The following is a 25,025-nucleotide window of genomic DNA, read 5'->3' on the forward strand; positions in this document are numbered from 1 at the left end:
GGTCCAGCCCTGCATTAACTCAGGGACATTTTCCTCCCAGGCGTCTCCAGAGCTTAAATTACTCCTGCTCTAAAAATATCGCGTAATTAATTAACCTAGCTGAGCGCAATTCAGGCTGATGACATGGCGATGAACTTTTTTGTTGCTTTTGGCTCGGGCAGGAGCAAAGACAGGAGATTTTGTCAGCTCCTTCCCAAACAGCCTGTCCGCTCCAATCTGCGCAGCCAGAGGACGCTGGATGATGCTCAGGGCTCAGCCGTCAGCGCTGGCAGCCGTTTCAGGGACTGTATCATTATCAAATTACTAAATTACGCCAGCCCAGCCTCTTCATCTCTCGCCATCCATTTTCTTTTGTCAGGGTTGCTAAGGAACTGCCCGCGGGCATCGGATGCCACGATGAGGCAAGTTTCTCCTCTCTGTGCCTCCTTGCAAGACTTTGCTGGCTGGATGCACAAGAAAGCTCCTCCTGCGAAGGAGCCGAGCATGTTCAAGCTATAGGTGCACGTATATCCATAGACACAGACCCAAGGGCTCAGCTCTGGAGCCGCGTGATCTGTGCAAAACGAGTGATGGGGTCACTCATGCTCCAAAATCACCTTCCACTTTGCAAAATCCACGAGGATTTGTGAAGCTGGTTTTATGTGCATTAAAGCCCCAGTTTTTCACATGCTCGTAGTGATGCTTTTTGCTTTTTAAGGCCATTCTCCAATGTGTGTTCAGGAATTTTCTGGCTTTGTCCTGTTTGGAGCAGCCCCAGGTCCCTGCGCCTGGAAAGCAGTCGGCTCACCAGCAAATCGTTCAGCTCTAAAAGTTTCCCCCCTCCTCCCGCAACCAAATAATTTCAAGAAACTCAATTAGTGTGACATGACATTTCCAAGGAAACACCGAGGATGCATTCCGGTAATATTTTGGCCCTGCCAAAGCGGTTCAGATGGCAAATCAATAGTAAACATTTAAGGCTAGACGTATTTAAAAAAATCAAGTTATCAATTTCCCATTACGCTTTCGCTCCCAGAGCACTGATGGGAAATTCAAGCTGCATTTAATACACCTAGCGGAGGACTGAAGAGCTTGATCTCATACACTTGCCCGCAATTTTGGTTTTCACTTCTCAACTCTTCCAGCTGCTTTGCAAATCTCAATTAAGTCACCTGGCTCCCTGGTGAGCTGCTGCCTTGGCCTGTGCCATGAGCATCATTTATGGTGAAGGATCTTGAGCCAAATCACACCCCTCCACACACCCCAAGAGACTCTGTCTCTCTTCTTTGGCTACACCTTGACCACGAAACCAGGTGGCCAAATTTGTCCCCCAGACTTGGCTTTGGAATACGCGTACTCGTCACCAAGCTCGGAGCCAAAAGCTGCCAAGAAATTCTGCACGCTGGGAGGTGAAGCCCTATTTTAAGTGATGGCACTGGTCTTAAAAGGAAAAAACAAAGGTATTGTCCCATTTGTTTGGTGTCTGGGAATAACAAGAGAAAAAGAGAAATCCATCATACCCTCAGGCAGGTCTCAGGTCCTCCAGCTCCATTTGCTCACCTACTGCTCCCTCACTGTGCTACTGATTCACAGCTATAAAAATGATCTTCATGTGATTACTGTTGCTTAATGTCTCCTCAGATTTGATGTCAACTCAACATTCCTGCCAAAGGGTTCACCAGCCCACAGTGATGTGCCTTCCTCTTCTCTAATGTCCTGGTGCACTTGATAGCTGGAGTAGATCAATGAAATGTGGGGCAGGACTCTCTTGGGGAGAAACCACAAGATGAAAGAAGGCTTTCTCCTCTTGATTTTGGTAAATAAATGCCACTTTGAGTTATTCATGAGCTGGCTGGTGGCAATGGTTGCTAAGAGGGGATGCTCTTGCATCCTGCATTGGAGAAAGGCTCCCGGGATCATCGCCATTGTCCTGGTGAAAACCCAACATTGCAGCACGCAGGGAGGGCAGAGACAGATGTCCAAGAGGAGATGTTCTGGGAGGGTTTGAGGAACTGAAGGAGGCAGGGGGAACATGCACTCTGTACAAATAGCAGGTCTGTAGGATGGAGATATGCCCCGTGCATCACCATATCACCAGAGATGGTGTAGCCATGGGTGGTTAAGGCGGTAATGAGCAGTCTGGCATTTCCTATGATGGTGAAACCAAAGCCTTTCTTCTTAAATCCTCCTCCTTGGGAAAACCTCCCTACTTTTCTGGACCAAAGCCCTGGGCAGGACCGGCCAAATGCTGGACCCTGGGTAACACACAGTCTTGGGCATCCCAAGAGGCACCAAGGACGAGGAGGCTGGTTTGTGGGGACATCCAGAACTGGGTCAGAATGGAGCTGGTCCAAAGTTACTGCAGCCCATAAATATAAATATTATTACTGAGCTTTTTCTGTATTAATTAAATAGTGAGAACTATGACACTGTTGAGGTGTTAATTGGGCTATCGGTAATTTCTTAGCACTGTGTTTACAGTGTGTCCCCTTTTGGCCATGCAGATATTTTTGTTCCAGTCCAGCTGTGGGCTGGTTTGCATCAGGAAGGATCATTTGGGGGCACAGAGGTTCACAAGCAGAGATGTCCCAAATCAAAACAATGTGAGTGAACCTTTCTGCAAGTGCATTCGCAGCCCCTCATATGACTAAATTCCTTTTCTCCTCCTCTTTTAAGGCTCTGAAATGCTGTTTGCTCTGCACAACTGTGGGAGTTCGACGACTTGTGCCCCTTGGCAAGGTCCCACCTAAATAAAGATTTTCATATGAGGGTGACAAATGAACTTGTGGGCTGTGCATTCCGTTGAGTTTCTGTTTCCTTGTGCACAGTGATTATTTTGTCAATGCAATTCTCCAGCCTTCCTCGCGAAGTGCCCACCATCGCTGTGATGCCAAGGAAATGTTAAAATACGGGGTGTTTCCCAGAAAAACACCTGTTTCTTGATGCTATGACCTCACCTGGAAATGCATAAATGCTCTCTTTTGGGTGATGCTGCACCCTCTGTTTTGCTCAGCCAGGGACATTTTGTTTCTTTTCCGAGGGAATATTTTTCTTGCCATGATACAACACCTGAATGTTTTTCTTGCCGAAGTACATTTTGATACACAACATCATTTCAGGAAGAGATGCTGGAAATGTTAGTCTGAAAATGGCATTTGCCTCATTGCCAACATTTACCAATTTTTTTATTTTATTTTATTTTTTTTTTTTTTTGGCAAAACAGTTTTTAGCTGTTGGGGGAATAAAAACAAAAAACCACCTCTGCTGGTCCTTCCTTGAAGCCTGGGACATAATGGGTAAGAGGAGTCCTTCTTCTACTTGTGCTACCAGTAGCAATGAAGCAACCCTGAAACCAGGGAGACATGAGCTCAACCTTACCAAATTGTGCAGAAAACATTAATTAACACCCACTGATTTCTTAACTAGCTCCACAGCAACTCTGCTCCACCATAAATGCCCATTTAGCCATTATGTTCCTATGAGGGGTGTTCAGAGAAAAGGCAATTCGCAGTGCAGTCCTTGAAGGCACAATGCAATGTGCATTCTTTAATGAAAATATTTTTTGTCTATATGGGGCAGAAGAGTGACTGTTTATAGAAGTTTTGGGCTTGTTTATTGGGGACCTGCAATGGTGAGAGGAATCATGGCTTGCACCCATGGGTGCTCACAGCAGGGCTCCCCAGGCTAAGGACTGAGAACCCAAAATTCTAGCACCAAAATTTTGGGGAGAGCTCTACCAAGCTGGTAATATGGGCAACAGTGACACGGCCAACTGAAAGGTGTCATTTTTAGACACCACGTTTTCTACCTGGTTGCAACCCAAAAACAATGTTCCTCACTCATGAGGAAGGTAGAGTACTTTGCTTTTGCTGTTTCTTTGGGAAATTGTAAATATTTCAAAAGCCAGGAGAGACTTTCGTGCCATCAGAGTTGTTGTGACCCTTCCCAGGGGCTGGCAGGCTGTCCCATGATGTGTGCTCGGAAGAGATGCTGTCAGATAGGATCCCTATCAGCTGGGTCCATGTGGCCACCAAAACCCAGAGGTTTAACCTCCCACTTGTTGGATTTCCACACCTCTCCAGGCACCAGCTCCAAACACCTCAAGGACCTGGGAGTGGCATTTTGCAGGGAGAAGCCTGGTTTTGAACTCTATTTTCTTCTTACCGTACAATTGGGAATGGCTCTTCTTCACCTGTCCGGCGAACCGTCAAGTGAAGAAGGTGAGACTTGCTAAAGGCCATGGGGAGTTCAGGGTCAAGCTGAGGGGCTGGAGCACAAGTGTGATGGGAGCGGCTGAGGGAGCTGGGGGTTCAGCTGGAGAACAGGAGCTGAGGGGAGACCTTCTGATCTCTGACCTGCCTGAAAGGAGCTTGGAGCCAGGGGGGGTCGGGCTCTGCTCCCCAGGAACAAGCGCCAGGAGCAGAGGAAACGGCCTCAAGTTGCGCCAGGGGAGGTTGAGGTTGGATCTGGGGACCAATTTCTTCCCCAAAGGGCTGTGGGGCATTGGAACAGGCTGCCCAGGGCAGTGCTGGAGTCACCATCCCTGGAGGGGTTGGACAGACGTGGAGATGAGGTTCTCCGGGACATGGTTTAGTGACACTGTTTGGTTAATGGTTGGACTCAGTGATCTTGAGGGTCTTTTCCAACCAAAATAATTCTATGATTCTATTCTATGAAAGGCCATGGGATGAGGCTCAACCTGCCCACCCAGTCTGACAGAGGGAAATAGAAATTCTCACCTTTCTCTCTGTCCTTCTCAAAGAGTTTCTGCTTCCCGGTGAATTATGAACTACAATCACGCATGTCAGCATTAACACACTTTTATTTTACAAAAATAAACTCAGAGGTATGTGTCGCCTGGTTTTGCACAGTAGTCCTACAGGTCAGGTGGTGCAGTTGTGAGTCTCTGGACATCTCTGCTTTCCTGAGCAATCGGATATTTTCCTGTCCTCATACCACTTTATTTCCTGTCCATAACTACCGTTTTACAACATCTTTTTTCAAACATCCCTTGCCTCTTCATTTTAAATGGTTCGTCTTGCTTGTCCAGTCTCTGAGGTGTCCTGGAGACACTTCACACAGCTCCATTTCTCTTTGATTTAAACAAGGCAATTGCAGCTGATCACGTCCCTCTGACTGGTTTTCGATAGCAAGGAAAGAGAAAAAAAGGGGATGTTGGAGTTTAGCTGCAGCTTTGGCTTCTTCTTGGACCTCACATGCTCACAGTGGCTTGGGAGGTCCCTCACATCATGATGTTGTCTATGCCAGGTCATGCCACAACATGTCAGACGTCCGTAAAGCAAGTGTTGTGATCCAGGCCAGCTCCTGGCACCATTTAGGGCTGGCCAGGAGAAATGAGAATGTAGAGAACACACGGACCTAGCTTGGTTTTGGATGACTCCCCGCAAAGGGAGTGCAGACACAGCGCTGGAGGTATCTACAGCTGCTTTGTGAAGTCTATGCTACCTCTTAATGCTTATGCCCTGGGTAAAGTGTTGGCTGGGAAGAGGTTCACTTATTACCTGGTGCTGCTGGGACTTGATTTCAAGCACTGAGAGTGGCTTCCCCTCACGCAGTACCTTGCAAAGAAGGAGGCCACCAAACGTGGGCACTTACCAGGCTAAATTGGCCAGTTGGTCTACCTTGACTGCCTTTATGGTCAACAAAGATGGGCTCCCCGTGGAGCCCAAGGAGCAATGCTAACCCTTGCAGTGGAGGGGGACAGAAGAGGACACCCAGTTTGGACTGGCTACACTGGGGCAGCAAATCCCTCCTTCCTGTCCAGAAAGTGCCTCTTCCTCTCCTTCAGCTCCCCATGATGGTGTCGCCTGTCCTAAACTGGATTTAGAGCAATGAATATTCACACTACCTTCTTCCTTGCAGAATGGGAAGCCCATTGCATATTGGAAAGTTCATTGCATATCAGAAAGACCCAAGTGGATAATAACAGCCTGTGCAATGGTCTTGATTTTATGCATAATAGGTGCTCGTCTGAAAACCAGCCAACAAAATCTTGTTGAAGATGTCCCTACTCATTGCAGAGGGGTGGGACTAGAGGACCTTTGAAGGTCACTTCCAACCCAAACTATTCTATGATTCTATAACATGATTCTATGAAATACAGATCACCTGAAAACTCTGAAATGAACCTGAAATTATAGATCTCCACCTTTAATTTCTTTCTCTTTTTTTAACATGCCTTCAAAAACAGAGGCAATGAACTTCAACAGTGTTTTTTAGTGTATTGTGGAGAACAAATGCATTTCACCTGATGCCCAGAGGGGTTGTCTCCATGCAAAGGAAAGGCTGAGAGTGGAGCATCTTTCTGGGAAGGCTGGTTTCAGCCACAGCTCGTGCACTGCTTGGCATCAGTAGTGTTTGCATTACTGTCAGGAGCTCATATTCCCTGTGGTGAGCTACCACATGCCTGGAGATGATGAAGAGCCACCCAAACTGATCCCACGAACCCTAGATCTGGCAATGGGACCCCAGTTGGGCTTCCAGGAGTCTTTTTTTCCCATTGAACCCCTGGATGAGGTGTGACCCCAGTGCAGGGGTCACAAGCTCATCTGGATTGGGGCAGCTCCACCAGCTTTAGGCTCTGCCCAGAGTCCTTGGTGGCTGGAGGTGCCAGAGAGGTGCTTGGATGGAGCAGTCCAGGACTCAGAGGGCACCAGCCCCCAAGTTCCTTCAAACCTCAGCCCTCAGAAGGCACGAGGTGACTGAGCTCGAGATGTGCAAACTATCAGGACTATCAGGACTGTCCTTGTCTCCTACAGGACCACCCACATCCCATCAGTGGATGTGACCAAAGAGAAGAGATGTCCAGGAGCACCTAGGAGGGGCTGGGGAGGACCAAAGTGAGCTGGGAGTGTGAGGGGAACAAGACCTTGCAAACTAGAGGCACACCTTCAAGTCCTCTCTTGGTCCTGGTGGGGCACCATAAGTCAATGGAGGTGGGCAGATCATGGGTGGGTTTTCCTGCTTTGACCTCACTCCTGGTTGGAGGAAGAAGAGGGTTGGAGGGCTCAGGGGCTGCCTTACCTGCTGAGGTTTTGCACCGCCACTCACATCTCCACTTGGTTTCGAAGCGGTTGCTGTTCCCTCGGCACCCTCCAAAGACGAAGGGCCGGCAGGTGTTTGCTTCTGCATGGTAGTACCAGAGCAGGACATAGTTCTGGCAGGAACCCTCGTCCATCGGCTGCAAGCAGGAGGCTGCAGAGAAACATCCCCCACACCCACTTGTGTATTGGACCCAGGTGGGAAGAGGCCACACTCTGCCACCTCCATCCCACCCTGGGCAAATGTATGGGGCTGGTCCAGGGACCCCCACTGCCCCACAGTCAGCAGTTCACCCCAAAGCGATGGGGTTGGCAGAGCAAAGTGGACAGCAAGGAACAAGGTGGGGCATCTGGCAGTGGATTGCCACAGTGGGATGAGCACAAGGCTCCTGGTTGCTCCGTGGCACTGTCCACCCCTGTGAGGCCCGTCATGGTGGTCTTCGACCTCTGCAAGGGGGTGATTAACCCCTGGGTCATAGAATCACAGGATGGTTTGGGTTGGAAAGGACATTCAAAGCTCATCCAGCTCCCCCCCCGCCATGAGCAGGGACATCTGCACCAGCTCAGGTTGCTCAGAGCCCCGTCCAGCCTGGCCTGGGATGTCTCCAGGGATGGTTCATCCACCACCTCTCCGGCCAACCTGGGCCAGGCTCTCACAACCCTCACTGTAAAAAATTTCTTCCTTATGTTTGGCCTGAATCTCCCTCTTTTAGTTTGAAACCATCACCCTTGTACTGTCGTAACAGGACCTGCTAAAAAGTCTGTTCTGGGGGGACTTCGCAGGGGTGGTTACATTTGGGGTGTTGCCTGGTGGGGCTCTCACCACATTTTCCTGGTGGAGCAGGACCACACTGGATGGGGTGAAAACACCCTCCATTTTGTTCACCACCAGCTCAATGCCCTGGGTCAAAAGTAGCTGATTTAAGCCAAGTCCAAAACTGAGTTTTGAGCCAATGTGTGCTGGCACATGTAACCCTTTCGGTGCCACGTCCCCTTGATCTCGACGCCAAAAAAGCACTTCCCACCTGGGGAAGTGACTTCCCCAAATGTCACTTAATTCAGTGCATTTCACCTGGTAATTGACTGTGGGCTTCTCGGCGCTTGTGCTGAGAGGGACTCGTTATCTGCTGTGCCCGGGGAGCCGCTGGGGAAGCAAATGGAAATCAAACATAACGAGGCCATGCAAACAAATTAGCCACCATTTAAATATAGATCATTGGAGCCTTACATGGCTTCCCGCCGGCTAACAAGTTCTCTTAATAAATGTCACGGAGCAATTGGTGAGGGGAGGGAGAAACCGGCGGCAATAAAATTCTTAATGGTGTTAAACAACTCAGTCAGAAAGGTTGGGTGTTAGTCAGAGAAACTGGAAGTATTTGTGGTTGTTTGCAGGAGATAAATGTCAGGCCAGAGTTTTGTAAGTCTGCGAGCTTTGAAAAGCCAGGAGTGATTGTAATCTGGCAGTAATAACCCTCCGATTGCAGAATTCTGTTAACATTTAGAGTCTCTCCTCACTCATCGCTTAGCAGGGCGATTTATGAGCCCTCCTACCTCAGAGCCGGGCTTTAATGGGATTGTCGGCTGGCGACGGCTGCAGCTGCGATTCAATAACATGTGGTGGGCCCCATCGATCTCAAACTGCCCAGATCCCAAGTGCTGCCTTGATATAAAGCGAGTTTAAACCCAGATGGTTGATGTCTTCAATGTGTGATACAGACACCAGGAGAGTGCTTGGGGGTGGTGAGGGTGAAGATGATGATGGTTGGAATCGGGTTCTAGACTTAGCTGGATTTGGGGCATTTGTTTGGTTCTTAGCAGATTACACAGGTCAACATAAATGGATTTGACTTAAAACTCTTACCAAAACTCTGGGAAAGGGCCATGATGGGTAATAAAGGTCAACACATATAAACTGTAGGTCAACAGCTTGTATAGGCTACAACTTGTTTTGGGGTGTAAAAGTATGTGACATTGAGGTGTCTTGCTTAGTATGAAAGTGCAATGTGACTTTTTTTTTTTTTTAATTGTTTCTAGAGTAGAAGTACAGGTTGGCCACTCCACGCGCTGGTTGACCAATCAGTGAGCTGCCTGGCCAGCTTTTGTGCTGCTTGGCCACTCAGCTGCTGCATGGTCAGTCTGCAGAAAGCTTTGTGCCGTAGATGCTGGGGGACCAGAGTTTGTGCAGGACCGATGTATGGATGTTGCATTTTAGACGGCTCCATTCTGCTGGGATGAATCTGATCCTCTGAGCATCTCTTTCTCTGAGATGAAGCACTGATGCTGTCCTCCTGCCTGTGTTAATGGCAGCTCCATCCATGCTACCCAACCCTCCTCCTCCTGGTGACAAAATCTGAGCATATCTTAATTTCCAACTTCATGAATTGCAGGAAATGAGTCTAAACTCTCTCTCCTTTTGAGTCCTGCCCTGTCTTGCAGTGTGTTTGGACTTCGAGCACCAAATGCAGAAAGCTCTCCACAAGCAAGCCCATAATCCCCTATTCCCGTCAAGATTTAAAGCCCAGCTCTGATGAGGTCAGAGAGTCCATGCGTGGCTGTGGCACGGATTTGAAGTTGTGCTGGACCTAGAGGAGGGCAGCTCACATGAATCTTTCTGGATGAAGGTCATTTCCGGGTTGCTGCTAAAATGTAGGGTAGAGATGCCCAGAAAACCCTCAAGCCAGTCACGTCAAAGGCTGCTTGTTGCCTCCATCAGCATCCCAGGGGATGGGCAGGACCACAGGGTCTGGAAAAGCCACCCATGAGCCATTATCCCAAAGAGACAGAAGGACGATAGCCAACTGGCAACTCTTCTTTGCCAAGGAGACCATAATGCTCATCGGGTCTGCATGAAGCTGGACCAAGCATTCCCTCATCGTAATGTTCCCTACAGTGGTTCATGGTCAGAAGAAAGGGTGGATGATCTGAACTGCAGCTAAAACTGCCCCATCCTGTCCTTTCCCTGGAAAGATGGCCATTCTCAGCTAGGTGTTAATGGGTTTCCCTGTGTCCATCGGGCTCACCTCTTGGTTTTTCCACCAGGACACTGTGTCCCAATTCATCCCAAGGTGGTCCTGGAGCCTCCTGAGGAACCACACCATCTGTGCTTACAGAATGGGCCACAAACCTCCCTCCAGCCCATGGGCAAGTAGCAGGACATAGTTCACCTCCCTATGGCTGAGCAGCTTTCATCCCCAAAAATGATGGTTGCGCCTCGTCTGTCTGGTGCTGCTCAAGATCCTATTAGGAGCTTGATAATACCTAAAAGCATGGTCAGTCTTGGATCATGCTCTTGTCCTGTCCCGTTGCCCGGTGTAGAGGTAAAAGCACTGTGAGGAGATGCCACAAAGTCACTGGTGTTTGTCTACAGGCACATCTGTATTGCACGTGTCTTCAGGGCAGGACCTTAGCCATTCTTTCTCCCTCAATCTCTTGGGCAACACAAATGGACAGAAATAGAGCCGGTTGTTTTCCCATTAGCTGTAATCAGTAGTTTTACCCATTAAAGGTTTTATGAGGCCCTGGACAGAAATAGTCTGTAATAGCTTGAGTGTTTGGTCTCAGAGATGTAATTTCTGGCTGGTAGGAAGTTTTACTAGAAGTTGCAAAGAACATGGTGGGGAGAGGGGGACAAAATCAGCCTGAAAACGGCTGCTTACTTCCAGCCTTTCAAAATGCATTCTTTTGAAGGTGGTCATCACTGAGGTCACACATATTTGACTTTTCCCTCACCTACCACCCCTTCCAGGGCCATCAGCTCACCTCGTGTCCACAGACCAGCCCTTTTCAGCACAGGAGCATCACAGCGTGGGAGCCCTCATTGGAAATCCCATCACTGCCTTATTTCTTCCCAGTCTCATGGTAGAGAATTTAGCACTGGGTTCATGGAGTACTCCAGAAGATACTGGATGTCATGGTTGGGAAGATGGGAAGCACGCAGCCTCACAGCTGCACTTACCTGCAATAAATGAAGGTGGCTCCATGAAGGGCTTCACTGAAGCCATCGATGTGGTCACACTCTGAGTTTTGCTAAGCATTTCTTCCTGGCTTTCGCCATCTCTTCTGGTGTGTTCCAGAGGCGGAAAATACCCCTGGAGTTGCCTGTTGATTTCAGCTGCCTCCAGACCTGCAGATTTAATTGCTGGGTCAGTGAGGATGAAATCTGGTGCCACAGTTTGAAAGTCAACATGCTTCGATAAATGATTGTAGCTCAACAAAATTACTGCCACTGCAAAATAACAATGTGGGAGACAAGTCACAACACAATTCCTCATTGGCCAAAGCCTACAGACCACTGGGGTATGTGGTCAGGGTAGGAAATCTGTTTCCAAATCACATGTACCCTAGGGGCAAACAATTAAGGAGAGATTGTACTGTCTACTGTCTTCTCAAGAAAGGGAGCAGGGCATACACTAAACTTATTCAGAATAGAGCTGTTTTTGAGGAAGTGGTTCCCAAGAAGTGTGCTGGGCTTTCTTGGGACCTCCATGACTGCACGGGCATGTTCCCAGTGTCAACTGGGATGGAGTCGTATTCAAACCTACGTGGAAAATTAAATGCTGCTGGATCAGCATCTCCATGGGATAGGTCCCCTGAAGTGCTGAGCACTGCCAGACTTCTCAGGTAAGACTTGTTAAGTTACACACATCCAGCTGTGTGTCTGAATGCATGTGAGGCTGTGGCTCCACCATCCTTCACACTGGGGATATGTGATGCCCAGTGCCTTGAGGGACAACTGTGATCTGGACCAGGCTGGCAGGCACGTTAGCAGAGGAGATATTTTAGGAGTTCTGGTTTTATGGTGGATGTACAGAGTTTGCAGGTAGAGGACAATAGATCTAGTGGTACCTGGCTGTGCAAAGTGAACCCAGAAACCTGTTTGGAAGCAATATGGACCAGCAGACTGAAGTAAACCCAGATTAATGCTCTGTGATGTGTCCACTGTGGTTTTGATCTGGCTTTGCTTTCCTTTGCTAACTTACTCTTTTAATTAATGATTCTCTGAGAATGAGGGATGGAAAGGACCACATGCTCTTGACTGAAGGACTGACCAGCCAGATAACAAGCAGGGCCCTTGGGTAACATCTGAGTCATGAAGGCAAAACACTTCAGCGAGGGTTGTCCTTTGCAGGAGTATGGAGGCCTCTGTGTTCAAGAGCATCCACTGCAGGATTCATTTGCTCTAATTTATTTGCATTACAGACTTATTTACATTTGAGGTATGGGTCCACAGATAGACATCAGGGAGAGGTGATGTCTACCCTGACAGATTTGCTTTCTAAACACAGAGCAGAAGGGGAAACAGAGCCCAGAAAGGACTATCTCATGTCTAGCATAACTGGGAATATCCCACACCAGGAGAGTTCTCAGCTACCCCAGGCACCTACAATTATACTGGATTCTTATACCCAGGACAAGGTTGGGGCTTCTTCGTCCACCTCTCTGTTAAAGTCCTGGCTTTGTAAAACGCTCCGCTTTTGTACACTATAAAACAATGTGTTATGAAGGCTAAAATATAGATATACAAACACATATATAATGTAAAAGTTATAAAGGAAAATTTAAAGCAAATCCATTCCTGGAAAATATGAGTTCACTGCAATTTAAAATCAAATTGCTGTCCTGGAGTTACTCCTTTGTCTATTCCTGTTTAAAACATTAAAAACACACTGTAGTGTGGGACCCTTTCCAGGTCTAATGGTGACCTTTCCTAGTAGGAAACACTCAGGTTAGATGAGATGTCTCAGGGCAACCAAGGTATCAAAGCCGGGTTGACAGATACGACACAGACCTATGAGACACCTGTGCCCCTGGAGAGGATCCAGCAGGATATGTAGTCTGGTTTATATATGGGCAGCTAGATCAACACCCAGGGGTGAGGATCAGATCCAGAGTTGGAAGCTTTCCTCTAGGTGCCTTCATGTGAACTGAGTGTCTTCAGAACCTGCTATGGCCAGCTGAGATCCAGAACCTGGTTCAGTGGAAAAACTAAGCCCTGAATCACTTGCTCACATGTAGGCAAAGACATGGAGGAACCAAGTCCTCCCTGAAGCACAGATGATGAGCCCCTGACTGAAGGTGGGTGTCTCTTTTGGGGTTGGCAGATAGGGCCTCCAGATTCCACGGACCATGTGGATTAGATCTCCACGACGGGAGCTTAAATGATGAATAGACACCCTGCACTGGAGCTTATCATGTTGATGGTTTGGGATGGTGGAGCAACAAGATCTGTTTCATGAGCAGGGAGAGGTATTCCCATGGGTGCAGCTTTTAAAGCTGTGTGTTAGGAACAGCTTTGATCCTGAGTGTGGAAGCAGGAGACCTCTCGTTGTCTCTCTCAACCCTGGTTTCTCAGATTCCTCTCAAGAAATACCCACCACCAGAGCCAGGGTCTGAAAGCAGTCAGGGATCCAGCATAATTTTCTGCACTGAATCGCAGAAAAAAACCACTTATGCTTAACAACATCTTTTCACTTGCAGTTTTAAGGCTGTTTTGAGGCAAGGGGAACATCCTTTATTCTACTGCATGAATTCACATGCATTTCTACGTAGATATTAGAAGCCTTACCACTTTCCATAAGCATCCTTCCCCACTCACCTCCACAATCTGCAAACATAAGACCAACAGGGCATAGTTTGTTTACTACATCTTTTTCACTATATAAACAACATTTCTCAACAAAATCATTATTTTTACAGGCAGCACACATTTTCCTGGACTATTTTTCATCCTTTTTTCCCTCTCTTCAAAGCGTTCAAATGCCACCTTAAATCTCTAGGTAGAAAGGAGTATGACTACATAGAACCACAGAATAGCTTGGGTTGGAAGGGACATTCAAAGCTCCCCCAGTGCCCCCCCTGCCATGAGCAGGGACATCTGCACCAGCTCAGGTTGCTCAGAGCCCCGAACAGCCTGGCCTGGGATGTCTCCAGGGATGGTTCATCCACCACCTCTCTGGCCAACCTGGGCCAGTGTTAAACCACGGTCATAATAAAAAGTGCCTTCCTTATATCTAGACTAAATCTCCCTTCTTTTAGTTTAAAGCTGTTATCCCTTGTCCTATCACAACAGGCCCTGCTAAAAAGTCTGCCCCCATCTTTCTTTTAAGTACAGAAAGGCTGCAATAAGGTCTCCCCAGATGCTTCTCCAGGCTGAACAACCCCAACTCTTTTTCTGCCCTCATAGGAGGGTGATCCATCCCTCTGATCATTTAACTTAACGTCTGAAGCATCTTGGCAAGTGTTCATGAACGAAAACCCCCCTTGGCCACAGGAAGACCCCAAGGAGTGGGCGGGAGTGGGGCAGCTTTCTACCAGACCCAAAATAGCCAGACTTCTACAGGGAAAGAAGAGAAAGATCTCAAAAGTCTGGTACTGTTACGATGTTGGAATTATGTGAATAAAAACATGCCCAAATGCTGTGCTTTTTGTTACTGTTGTGGTGCTGGTTGTCAGTTATTCACTGCCGGAGAGGAGAGGTCTGTGTGTCAAGAAGTGCCACAAGGTAGACAGAAATTAAAATGTTGTTATTAGTCAAAACGCAGCTTCAAATTTTACCCTGTGACCCAGCGCCTTTCATCAGTCAGCAGGGAAATGGAGATGACCAGGGAGGAAATCTTCGCTGAAAAAAATCTCGGGGGAAGAAATCAGAAGAGAGAAGGTTTGAAGGGAAAAAATTAAGAGTTTGAGGAGGAGGTCAGGACTATGGCAGAGGTCTTGCACCCCAGAAGACCATACTCATCTCCGAGCATGGAGAAGCGACGCATCCCAGCTTGCTGCTAATGGGATGGTATTTGCTCTGCCAAGTCAGCACATGCTGGAACTCAAATTGCTCCAATTTAGTGGCTGGCAGGTGTCAGATCGGTGGCCTTGAGCGTGGCTTGCTGGATGACTTACCGCATCTGCCTCTCATTTCACTCCTGACCACCTCCTTCACCTCTTCCTCCTGTGTCACGGGGGGAAAACAGAGGTTAGCAGTGATTTTCTGCTCTACCATCATCTCCCTCCACTTTCTGCCCCATTCCAACTCTGCTTGTCCCACCAGAGGTGGCCTCTGGTGAAACCACCTCAGCTTGGGTATGGCCAAGACAGGGACGTACATTTGGTGTCACAGGGACCTTGGTTCAAGATTTGTGGCTCATTGGGGAAATCATTCCCTTAGCAAATTCAAGGCTATCCTGTAGCCAGCTCCTCTTGCCATGAGCAGTTGGGATTCCCAGCCCAACATGAGGACCATGGCACACTTCAACCCCCGGCTGGCTTTCCAATGAGTCTCCCCACTCTTTTGCTACTGTCCCAGGAGCCATGGTCTCTCATATGTTCCTCAGCCCTGAGAAGCTTCATCAAGCCACCTGCATCTGTGCAAAAGGGCTGCTCAAATCATACTGCAGGCTTGACCCATGGAGATGGGCTGTAGCATTAGATTTAGATGAGGTGTAGGTGCACATCATTCGGTTCTTCTCCTCTGCCTCTCTACCAGCTCAAGCTATTCCCCACAGAGCAAGACATCTGGTCTAACGAATTTTGAGCCTATCCTTCAGCCCTGGGCCACTGTTTCAGTGGAGCATCTTCCATGCGTGATGGTTGGTGTCCTACTGCACTTCACATGGTCACTACCTCTTATCCCTTGTAGAGGTGACAAATTTGGGGGTACGTACTATATAGGGAGCTGGGCTTACTTCAGCATGGGATACCCTTGCCTGTAACACCCGTGGTAAAACTAATCCTGCCTGGCCTATGTGCACTGGAAAGATGCAAGTAGGTCATCGTGTTAGTCAAGTGGCACAAAGCACACTTGTTCAACAGAATGGAGACCCTAATATTAGGGGAGCTGCAACATGGACCTTGTCCTGACTCCTGTGGGTCAACTATTTCTTCAAAATTTATAAGCCTGCATCAGCAGCTTTTGCAGTAACACCAGCTCCCTAATTGTTTTGAAAATGGGGCATATTTCTCTCCCATGCTCTTTCTTTTTATTTGGTCAGCCCTGTGGCATTGGCACTGATCCTATGTACCGAGAAGAAGTTTAAAGCATCACAGGGAGGATGGGAGAGGGGGAATGTACCCTGGGCTCTGGGTGGTTGTTTGGGTTTGGCATCGTACAGCCCAGCACTGCTCCCACCTCGGCTTGTGCACATCTGACGTCTCTGGGTAATGGCCAACACTCTCATTTCCCAGATATTCTCTGAATGAATCTGTTTCTCAGCATTTCCCTCCTCCCCTACACCACTTAGGGGTAGTTTGCCCTATTTTCTGTAATAGGATGTGATCTTGGGCTAAAGTACTCACAGAAAGACCAGGATTTCCCTTTTCTCCTTTCTGGCCAGCTGGACCATTTTCACCCTGTTAAAAACATTTAAGTTATTACAAAAGCTCAGCGGATTGTCCATTAAATGCTCCAAGGATAAGTGGACCTTAGAGAGGAAACGATACGCCGGGAAGGGGCAGATGGGGAAAAAGACTCACTTGTTTTCCCATAAATTTTAGAGATATCTGCAAGTAGCTCACTGAGCAGAAAGGAACGGTCTCATCCATGTGCAAGAAAGCAAGAACAAAAGTGTGTATCAGAGAGCTGGGTGCAGGGTCCCAGATTTTTTGGGAGCTCTGCTCTGTCCAAACAGTAAAGATGTTAGCACCTACAATTTAAGTCAGGTTTCTTTGCAGTTTGTAAGGGACCACAAAGGCTGAGGTGGAAGCATGAAGAGGATCTGGCCTCCAGAGAACCTCTGGGAACCAGAACGTGCAGAAGATTGCAACTGGGATTGCAATCTTAGCCCTGAAAAGATGAAACAGAGTTTTGCCAAAAGAGATTTCTGCCTCCTGGGAGACAATACCTTAGACATTTCTCTGCTCAGAACTAGTGAAAACTGGATTTGTTGAATAAAAATACTTAAAAATATTAAAGGAAAAAGAGCAGAGGAATAATGATCTAAATTAAAGCTGCAATGGTCATTTTTCTCAATCCGCGCTCACTTACAGGGTCTGGAGCACGAGGAGAAATTGAATTACCTTTCTCCAATACAAGGAGCTAATGTAATGCCACCTTCTGATGCAAAAAGCCCTTGTGTCAGTGTTGGCAGGACCTGCAGTGTGTAGGGATGGACCCAGAATGTAGGTTGCAGCTTGGGATCTTGAGATTAAGGTCTGGTTTGTGTTCTCTGAAGTGCATTAAAAGGCTGAGCATCGCCCCTCTGTACTGAAGCACTGCACTGAGTATTGTTTTACTCCCGATCTGCCATGGCAAACACAGTTGAGGACGTGCTGGTCCAAAATATGATGTTTTCCCAAAGAAGTCTTCTATAAAACAGCTGGCAGCCCACAGGGCTCACAGCAGTTGTCCCAGCTGGAGATACCTTTGGGTAGAAGGCGCATATCCGATGCCCAGCATTTAGGTGTAAAATGCTCTCTGTGCCTTTGTTGCACAACTTGGAGAGCTGAGAAATGTAACCTGCAAAGTCAGTTCACCCAGGCCCAAAGCAGAGCTCTGCACAGCTGCAGGGTGGTGAAGAACCTCACTGGGAGGTGAGATGGACTCATCCCCATACTGACCATTTCTCCTTTTCGCCCGTCCGTGCCCGGGGGTCCCCTGAGGCAGAGCTGAGGTCTCCCTCTTTTCCCTCTTGGACCCTAGAGAGGAAGGAGAGAGCTCAGTTAGAAATGACCAAGCATCTTGCAGAGGTATCCCACACCACCGGTTGGGATTTTCCCCTGAAGCTCAACCTGGGCATCAGCAGGCGAAGATACTCAAAGCCCTCTGGATCTCAGATATTCCCCAGACAGATCAGACATAGAGAACTATAGAATAGTAGAACAACTTGGGTTGGAAAGGACCTTTAAAGCTCCCCCAGTGCCCCCCCTGCCATGAGCAGGGACATCTGCACCAGCTCAGGTTGCTCAGAGCCCCGTCCAGCCTGGCCTGGGATGTCTCCAGGGATGGGGCATCCACCACCTCTCTGGCCAACCTGGGACGGGGTCTCACCACCCTCACTGTAAAAAATTTCTTCCTCATGTCTGGCCTGAATCTCCCCTCCTTTAGTTTAAAACCATCGCCCCTTGTCCTGTTGCAACAGGCCCTGCTCAAAAGTCTGTCCCCATCTTTCTTATTTGCCCCTTTTAAGTACAGAAAGGTGCAATAAGGTCTCACTGGAGCCTTCTCTTCTCCAAGTGGAACACCCACAACTCAGGGCCCTGGGTCTTGCCCCCTCTGACCTGGACAAGCAGGAGATGTTTCCTATGGTCCCTCCCTGCAGAAAGGATGGATGCTGCAGGGGCAGAGGCAGGTTTGTCTCTCTAACACTCTATCTGTCCCAGCACTAATTCAAGAAATGGAGTCTCAGCAGGAGGAGAAGGACTTGCAGATGGAGATTCTACCCTCCCACGTTAGAAACGAGGGTGGCCTCGCTGCTGCAGTTCAGACCCAGGGACTTTCTCTTTTAATTTAGGGAAAAGACTAGTAACAGTGTGGGTGTAGAAAGTGGAATCTCATGGTCTCTCTTTAATCAGTGTCCAAACGAAAGCCATTTGTTATCTCATACAGGGCTTTCTGAGCATGCAGCGCTTGTAACTGTTAATATAAAAACTTTCAGCCTTTTTAAACATACATGAGGGGATCTCATATGTTCAGCTCCTTCCTCCTTTCTGTGATTCTTTTGATAAATTTTTCATTGCAAGAATAATGTTGCTGCTGTTGTCTAAAGCTGTATCTAGTCAATTTTTTATTGTTCTGGAAGGGTCTTTCTACACCAGCATCCCCTTAGGACAAGGCTTGTGGGGAGTCCTTCCTATAATCACCCTGTCAGTGGTGAAGCACTGGGTGGGATGCAGCTGTAGCTTTAGGCTGCTGACCAATGCAAGAGGCCCAGAGCATCCTCTGTGCCCTTGCACCATGGACCAGCTTGCTCTAGGTCAAGGCTTTATTTGATGGAGTCTCAGGACACAATACAGATGTTCAGTCTGACCATCTATGCAATGTGGTCCTTGCTGTGCCACCTGTATTTTCCCTTACTTAATCACTTCTTCCCTAAGATTTAAACCCCAGTGTTGAGTTTTTTTGTTGTTTGGTTGTTGTTGCTGTTTTTTGGGTTTTTTTGTTTTTTTTTTTTTTGCGGCTCCAAAGAGCAGGGTACAAACTTTCCCAATATAAGATGCTCTTCCTTTGTAAGGAGGAAAACCAGGTTAAGAATCAATAAAGCCTACATAGACATCTTTATACCACCCAAGTTAGAAGTTCTGCAGGGGGATGTAGGACAGGGAGACCTTTGAGACTCAGGAGAGCTGCTCGAAAGAAGTCCAGCCTCATTCAGACTTTCACATAAAATTGGGTCTGAATTGTCTTCAACTTCTATCCTCAAAAGCCAAAGCAATTTTCACTGGTGTATTTTATCAGCACCGTCCTGAACTGCCAGATGCAGCTACACATCAGCTAAATTCTCCATGCTACTGAATGTGCTTCTCACTTGGTGAAGGATAATCACTGGTGACTGGAGTTTGGATTATTTGGTTGCAATAATTCAGCAGGGCATAACAGATTAAAGAAGAAAATCCTGCCAGAGTTCTCTACCTCTTTTCCTTGTTTTCAAAGCAGCAGCACAATCTAATTGCTATTTATCAGAAAACTTAAGTATTTTACAAACCATATGTGTGTGTGTGTGTGTACATGCAGTCTCTATATACATATATATGTATATACACACATGAGGATTAAATCCTTACACATACTTATATAGGGATACATCAGTCAAGGGTGAAACACGGCACACCGAATATCTGCCACACTCACATGGTGGCAGGAGTTAAAACAGGGTTATCCCTTAGACATCTTATGGATAATAGTTGGTCTTTCAGGTAGACACTGAACTCCACCTTTTTTTATATTCTCAGTTCTTTCATGTTAATTTATGTATTCTCTTGTCCAAGCTTGAAACTCAGCACGACTGAGAAGGGTATTTTCATTTCCAGTCCTCTTTCACTTGAAAAGTTCTTTGTTACTTAATAGATGCTGTCTAAGGGTGAGTGATTAGCGTTAATCTCTAGCATCGTCCCTCCGCATTGTGTTGGCAGCAGCGAGACACTCTTCATTACCATAGAATCTGGGGGCAGCATGTTCCTGCTTATAAACAGTATTAGCATGTCTCATTTCCAAGTCTTTTTGTTACATTTCAAAAGGTGCCCAGCATGTCTTGCATGCAAAGACACTTATTAAGTATGGCCCACAAATGGGGTCTGAAAGCCACCAGCTCCTTCTGAAGCCTTGGCATCCTGCTCCCCAGATAATTAACAACGGGAGGGTCTCGCTTGATGCCCTGCTAACTTGAAATTATCAGCCTTCCTTTCTTCACTGAGAGATCACATCTTACACTGCAGATAGGGAAAGAAGAGAGGAAAGGGGGGAAAAAAATGTCTCTCGTGCTAAATGCACCAAGAGATGAAGTAAATTGATCAAGACCCCACAGAAATACAGCAGACTTTATACTCACCTCCATGTGGGAGATCTCAGATGTCAGCTTGTAAGGGGTGCGGAGATGTGCGTGAGACATGGTGACATATGGGGACACATGTGGGGTGCTATGTCACATGAGGATCTCACCAGGATTCAGGGCATGCTACAGAACACTTACTGCTCACCTGTGGCCCTGGTTCACCCTGTGGCCCTTGAGGTCCCTCTGGTCCAGCGACTCCAGTCTTCCCAGGCCATCCCATTTGTCCTTTGAAGCCCGCCAAGCCAGGAACTCCCTTGGCCCCCTGAGAATCACCAACAGAGCAGTTCAAGCACAGGTGATTTTAGAGATGGGCCAGTCAAACATCACCCGAATGCTTTCATGGCATTGGCAACAAGGGTAGACCATTAGTGTTAGGTTAGCAGTTGGACTTGAAGATCTTCTCCAACCAAAATTATTCGATGATTCTGCGATTTGTGTTCTGCTCTTTCTGCTGTTGTGCTATTAACAGACCATCAGTAGGACAGCAGAGATCACTTTAGCTTTGCTCTCCACATTTATCTCTCCAGAAGGCACCTGAGTGCTTGGTGACATGGACACGTGTCTCTCTGGGATGATGCCCAATAATTTCCAATGCCCAACTCTCCCTGCATATCTAAGTAGAGTCCTTTAGAATCATAGAAAAGTTTGGCTTGGAAAGGACATTCGAAGTCCATCCAGTGCCCCCCCTGCCATGAGCAGGGACATCTTCACCCAGCTCAGGTTGCCCAGAGCCCCATCCAGCCTGGCTTGGGTTGTCTCCAGGGATGGGGCATTTACCACCTCTCTGGGCAACTTGGGCCAGTATTTCGTCTGTAACACTGGGAAAACAGACTCCTGAGGAGGAGAAAGGGCATTACCAAGAGCTGACCTATCAAATTCCTACTCATTTGCACTGCTCCTAGAGCTGCTGTGAACAGAAAAGGCTTCCATTAAACACAGCGGACAGAAAGACCTCCAGTCAGCCCAACATCCAACCTTTAGTGGTGGCTGAAGCCACAGGTTTGTGGGAGATGAGAAGAACAGAAGAGGAAGGGAGTGATATTCCTCCAAAAATAACCTCCCGAACTCCAACCACTTACAACTCAGTGACTTAGTGAGACAGAGATGTTGCTTGACAAGAGAAGAACCGTTAGTGTTTGAAACAGATGACCATGAGTGGATGAGGACCAGGAGAGTTGTTACCAGTAAAAGTAACAAATTCTTCAAGATCCCAAATCAGCTGGAGACCAGATGGTGGAGCTGAACATGAGAAGGGCCTGAGGGGCTAGAAAATGCCAAAAGACTTTCTGGAGGCTCTGGGATTATTGTGTGTGGTTTTTTGTTTGTTTGTTTTTTCCAAACCAGTTACTATTTTAACTGAAACTCTGTTTTTTCACTCCACTGGAAGGTACAAATTTTAGATTTGTTCTTTTAGCGAAGAAAACAGAAAATGAAGCAATTCAGAGAAGGAAGATCAGTGGGGAGTGATCAAGGTGGGGAATCCTGAAGGAGCTGAGAGCAGAGCCCAGGATCAGGTCACCTTGGAGACCTTTCCTGCTCCCATGGCCAACGTGCCCAGGAGGCAATGGCATTACCTACTTTTTCTGCCCCACAGCATCCCAGGCACCCTTCACCCTGGGCCTGGTGGTGTTGAATAAACTCTGACAATTAATCCCACTTCAACGATTTGGATGACTTTTCCTCATCCTAAGCAGGGACCTTCCTGAGGTTTCATACATTATCAGAGTGTGAATTTAAGGAGACCTCCGTCTCCTGCCCTTTCCAACTGCAGTCCCAGCCTTAGTGCTCCAGACAGTTGACATTTGCCCACTGGAAAGGGTACCTATGATGCAGAAAGCGTATAATTTTGTTAACTTGACCTGATGGATGCGAGATTTATTCTTTAATAAATGGCAGCTCGATGCAGTCTGGTGACTACTAACCTTTTCTCCTTTCTCCCCAGGAATCCCTGAGGCACCATGGTCCCCTGATGCTCCTTGTTCACCCTGGAAGGAGCCAAGATAAAATCATGGCCAACGCAGACTTGGCAAGGTTGCAATTTGCTGAACAAACCAACTCTTTTTCAGATTACGGAATCATTTACTGAGTGCGACACAGCAGGACCTCTCCATTTGCACACTGGTGGTACTAAAGGAGAATTAAAGAAGTTTCACTGAAAAGCCCCGTTACTTGACACGTGCAATAGTGCCTGTGGAGCACCAGGGCTGGGTGAACCTAGTTGAGTCTTGCAGTGGCGAGTGAAGACATCTCTACCCCAGGTTGTCCAAGCATCTTCACCCAGATCTATGTTGGAATATATTCAGAATAATCCTATTTGTGCCCCTTGAAAGAAAGAATCATGTTGCTGGGGTGGATTTGCAGCATCTGCAAAGCTTTTAGGAAACCTCATACTTGTAGGCAGGTGCATAATTTAGATATTCACCTTTGGTCCACATGGTCCATCTGATCCTGGGATTCCTGGTTTTCCAGGACTGCCAATTTCTCCCTGTGGATGAAAAAGCAGTGGATGGTCTGTAAGCCCCCAGAACCTCTAAAATATTGGGAAAACTGGCTCCGGAATGGCAAGGTAGGTACTACTTGAGGGGGGAACATGTTGCCACTCCTGGTAACAGAAAGCCTAAGTATAGGCAAAGTCCTGCTTCAGACCAATATAAATTTTAGACTGTCCCAACTCCAAGCCCCCGTACATGAAAGCAGGTGGGAAATTCACTGAACAGTACTTCATTTACCCAATAGACTAGGCTGTTGAAATAAAATATTAATAACAACAACAACAATAAGAACATATCCCATTGGCTCAGCTATTAGCAGCTCCTTTACTTCTTATCAAGCTTCTCAAATACCTTTCATAAAAAGAACATTAAGGGCCGTTATCCCTGTTTATAGAGGAAGGACCAATGGTGCTGACAATCAGAGTGATGTGCCCAGCAGTAATTGCAAATTGAGTTCAGGCAGTTGCTAAGCCACAGACCAGGAGGGGATTTGGGCAGGGTCTGTTGATTTTTTTTTTTTTTTTCACCCCAGATTATCAAAAAGTTCCCTGCAAGATTTAAAACCTCCTTGTCCATGGCTCCCTGCTCTCCATGGTCACATCCCCCTGTGCTGCAGCCCCATGCCATCGAGAGGGACTTCTGGCAGAGTTAGGGTGTCTTCTTCAAGTGGCTTCTATCCGGGGGATGAATGGGAAAACTGCTGGAAATGGGGCAGCCAGAACAGGATGGAAGGCTGGGCTGAGCTCACCTTGATGCCCTCAACTCCGGGAGCACCGATGTGTCCTGGGAGCCCTCGTAAGCCCTGAGGATAAAGCAGATGATGGGCACTGAAGACAAATCAAGGTGAGGGCAGGAGGGAAGAATGCTGGTGTGCACAGGGCTAGTACTGATGTGGGGCTACAACTTCTTCCCTTGCTCATGGCAAGGAGGTGTTGGAGGGGCCTGGTCTCTTCTCCCAAGTAGGAAGTGATAGGACGAGAGGAAATGGCCTCAAGTTGTGCCAGGGGACGTTTGGATTGGATATTGGGAACAACTTCTTCCTGGAAAGGGCTGTGGGGCATTGGAACAGGCTGCCCAGGGCAGTGCTGGAGTCACCATCCCTGGAGGGGTTGAACAGACGCGGAGATGAGGTTCTCAGGGACATGGTTTAATGACAGTGTTGTGTTAACAGTTGGACTCAATGATCTTGAGGGTCTCTTCCAACCAAAATGATTCTATGATTCTGTGATTTTTACCCATCAGGCCCACTATGGTGTGGAACTTGAGGTCTCATCTCTGTCCTTTATTTCACAGAATCATGGAGTGTTTCAGGTAGGAAAGGAACTCTGGAGGTCATCTTGTCTGACTTCCCTGCTCAAGCAGGGCCACCTAAAGCTGGTTGAACATGTCCAGACAGCTTTTGAATACCTCCGAGGACAGACATTTCACAGGATCTCACCCATTTCCTACCTTTGCTCCTTTCTGCCCAATGTCACCGATGGTCCCGGGATCACCTTTCCCTCCCTACATAAAAATATAGACAAACATATCACACACAGCCTGAACGGTTAAGAATGCAGCTCTGGCAATAGCATTACTGTGCATTTATACTGTGCTTTTAACCACCAGAGGCTCCTTGAAAATTTGCAGGTCATGGTCACCTTGCTGCCAGAAATGCGGCCAACTCTGGGCTGGGACAGGGAACGACCTTGCAGAGGATGGGTGACTGTGACAGGACTGATAGTGAAGTAGGAAAAAATGCTGTGATGAGTCACCACAGGGCCTGTAGCTTCCACTGAGCAATGTTTAGGAAATGATCCTGGAGGACCCGGGTGTTGGAGTGAATGTTACTAAGGTTTGGGAGATAATGGAGTGGCAACAACCATGAGGACCTGCACTGTGGAGATGTTAGATCATCTCTCTCAGCTCTTGTGTTGGTCACTGCCCCTGGAAATTCCGTCTGTCATTCAAAGTCCAAATCCTTCAGGCACTAATTGAATGATCTAGAAGATGTTCATTAATTTCAGTGAGGACTTCCT

The 25,025-nt window shown here is 47.5% G+C and overlaps 1 protein-coding gene across 1 annotated transcript in view; it reads right to left on the reverse strand.

Moving 5' to 3' along the window:
- Window positions 1-308: 308 nt before the first annotated feature.
- Window positions 309-25,025, reverse strand: part of LOC136003220 (collagen alpha-1(VII) chain-like) — a 110,517-nt gene continuing 85,800 nt past the window's right edge. The window contains exons 70-82 of the mRNA XM_065658617.1: window positions 24,457-24,510; window positions 23,756-23,809; window positions 22,938-23,000; window positions 22,438-22,500; window positions 20,661-20,777; window positions 17,586-17,663; window positions 16,326-16,379; window positions 14,934-14,982; window positions 13,606-13,644; window positions 10,996-11,163; window positions 8,113-8,184; window positions 7,024-7,194; window positions 309-553 (exon numbers count right to left, since the gene is read on the reverse strand). Coding sequence (XP_065514689.1) covers window positions 309-553; window positions 7,024-7,194; window positions 8,113-8,184; window positions 10,996-11,163; window positions 13,606-13,644; window positions 14,934-14,982; window positions 16,326-16,379; window positions 17,586-17,663; window positions 20,661-20,777; window positions 22,438-22,500; window positions 22,938-23,000; window positions 23,756-23,809; window positions 24,457-24,510 — 1,227 coding nt within the window. The remainder of the gene's footprint in view (window positions 554-7,023; window positions 7,195-8,112; window positions 8,185-10,995; window positions 11,164-13,605; window positions 13,645-14,933; window positions 14,983-16,325; window positions 16,380-17,585; window positions 17,664-20,660; window positions 20,778-22,437; window positions 22,501-22,937; window positions 23,001-23,755; window positions 23,810-24,456; window positions 24,511-25,025) is intronic.

This window comes from Caloenas nicobarica, chromosome 1, assembly GCF_036013445.1.
Source record: "Caloenas nicobarica isolate bCalNic1 chromosome 1, bCalNic1.hap1, whole genome shotgun sequence".
Classification (NCBI taxonomy): domain Eukaryota; kingdom Metazoa; phylum Chordata; class Aves; order Columbiformes; family Columbidae; genus Caloenas; species Caloenas nicobarica.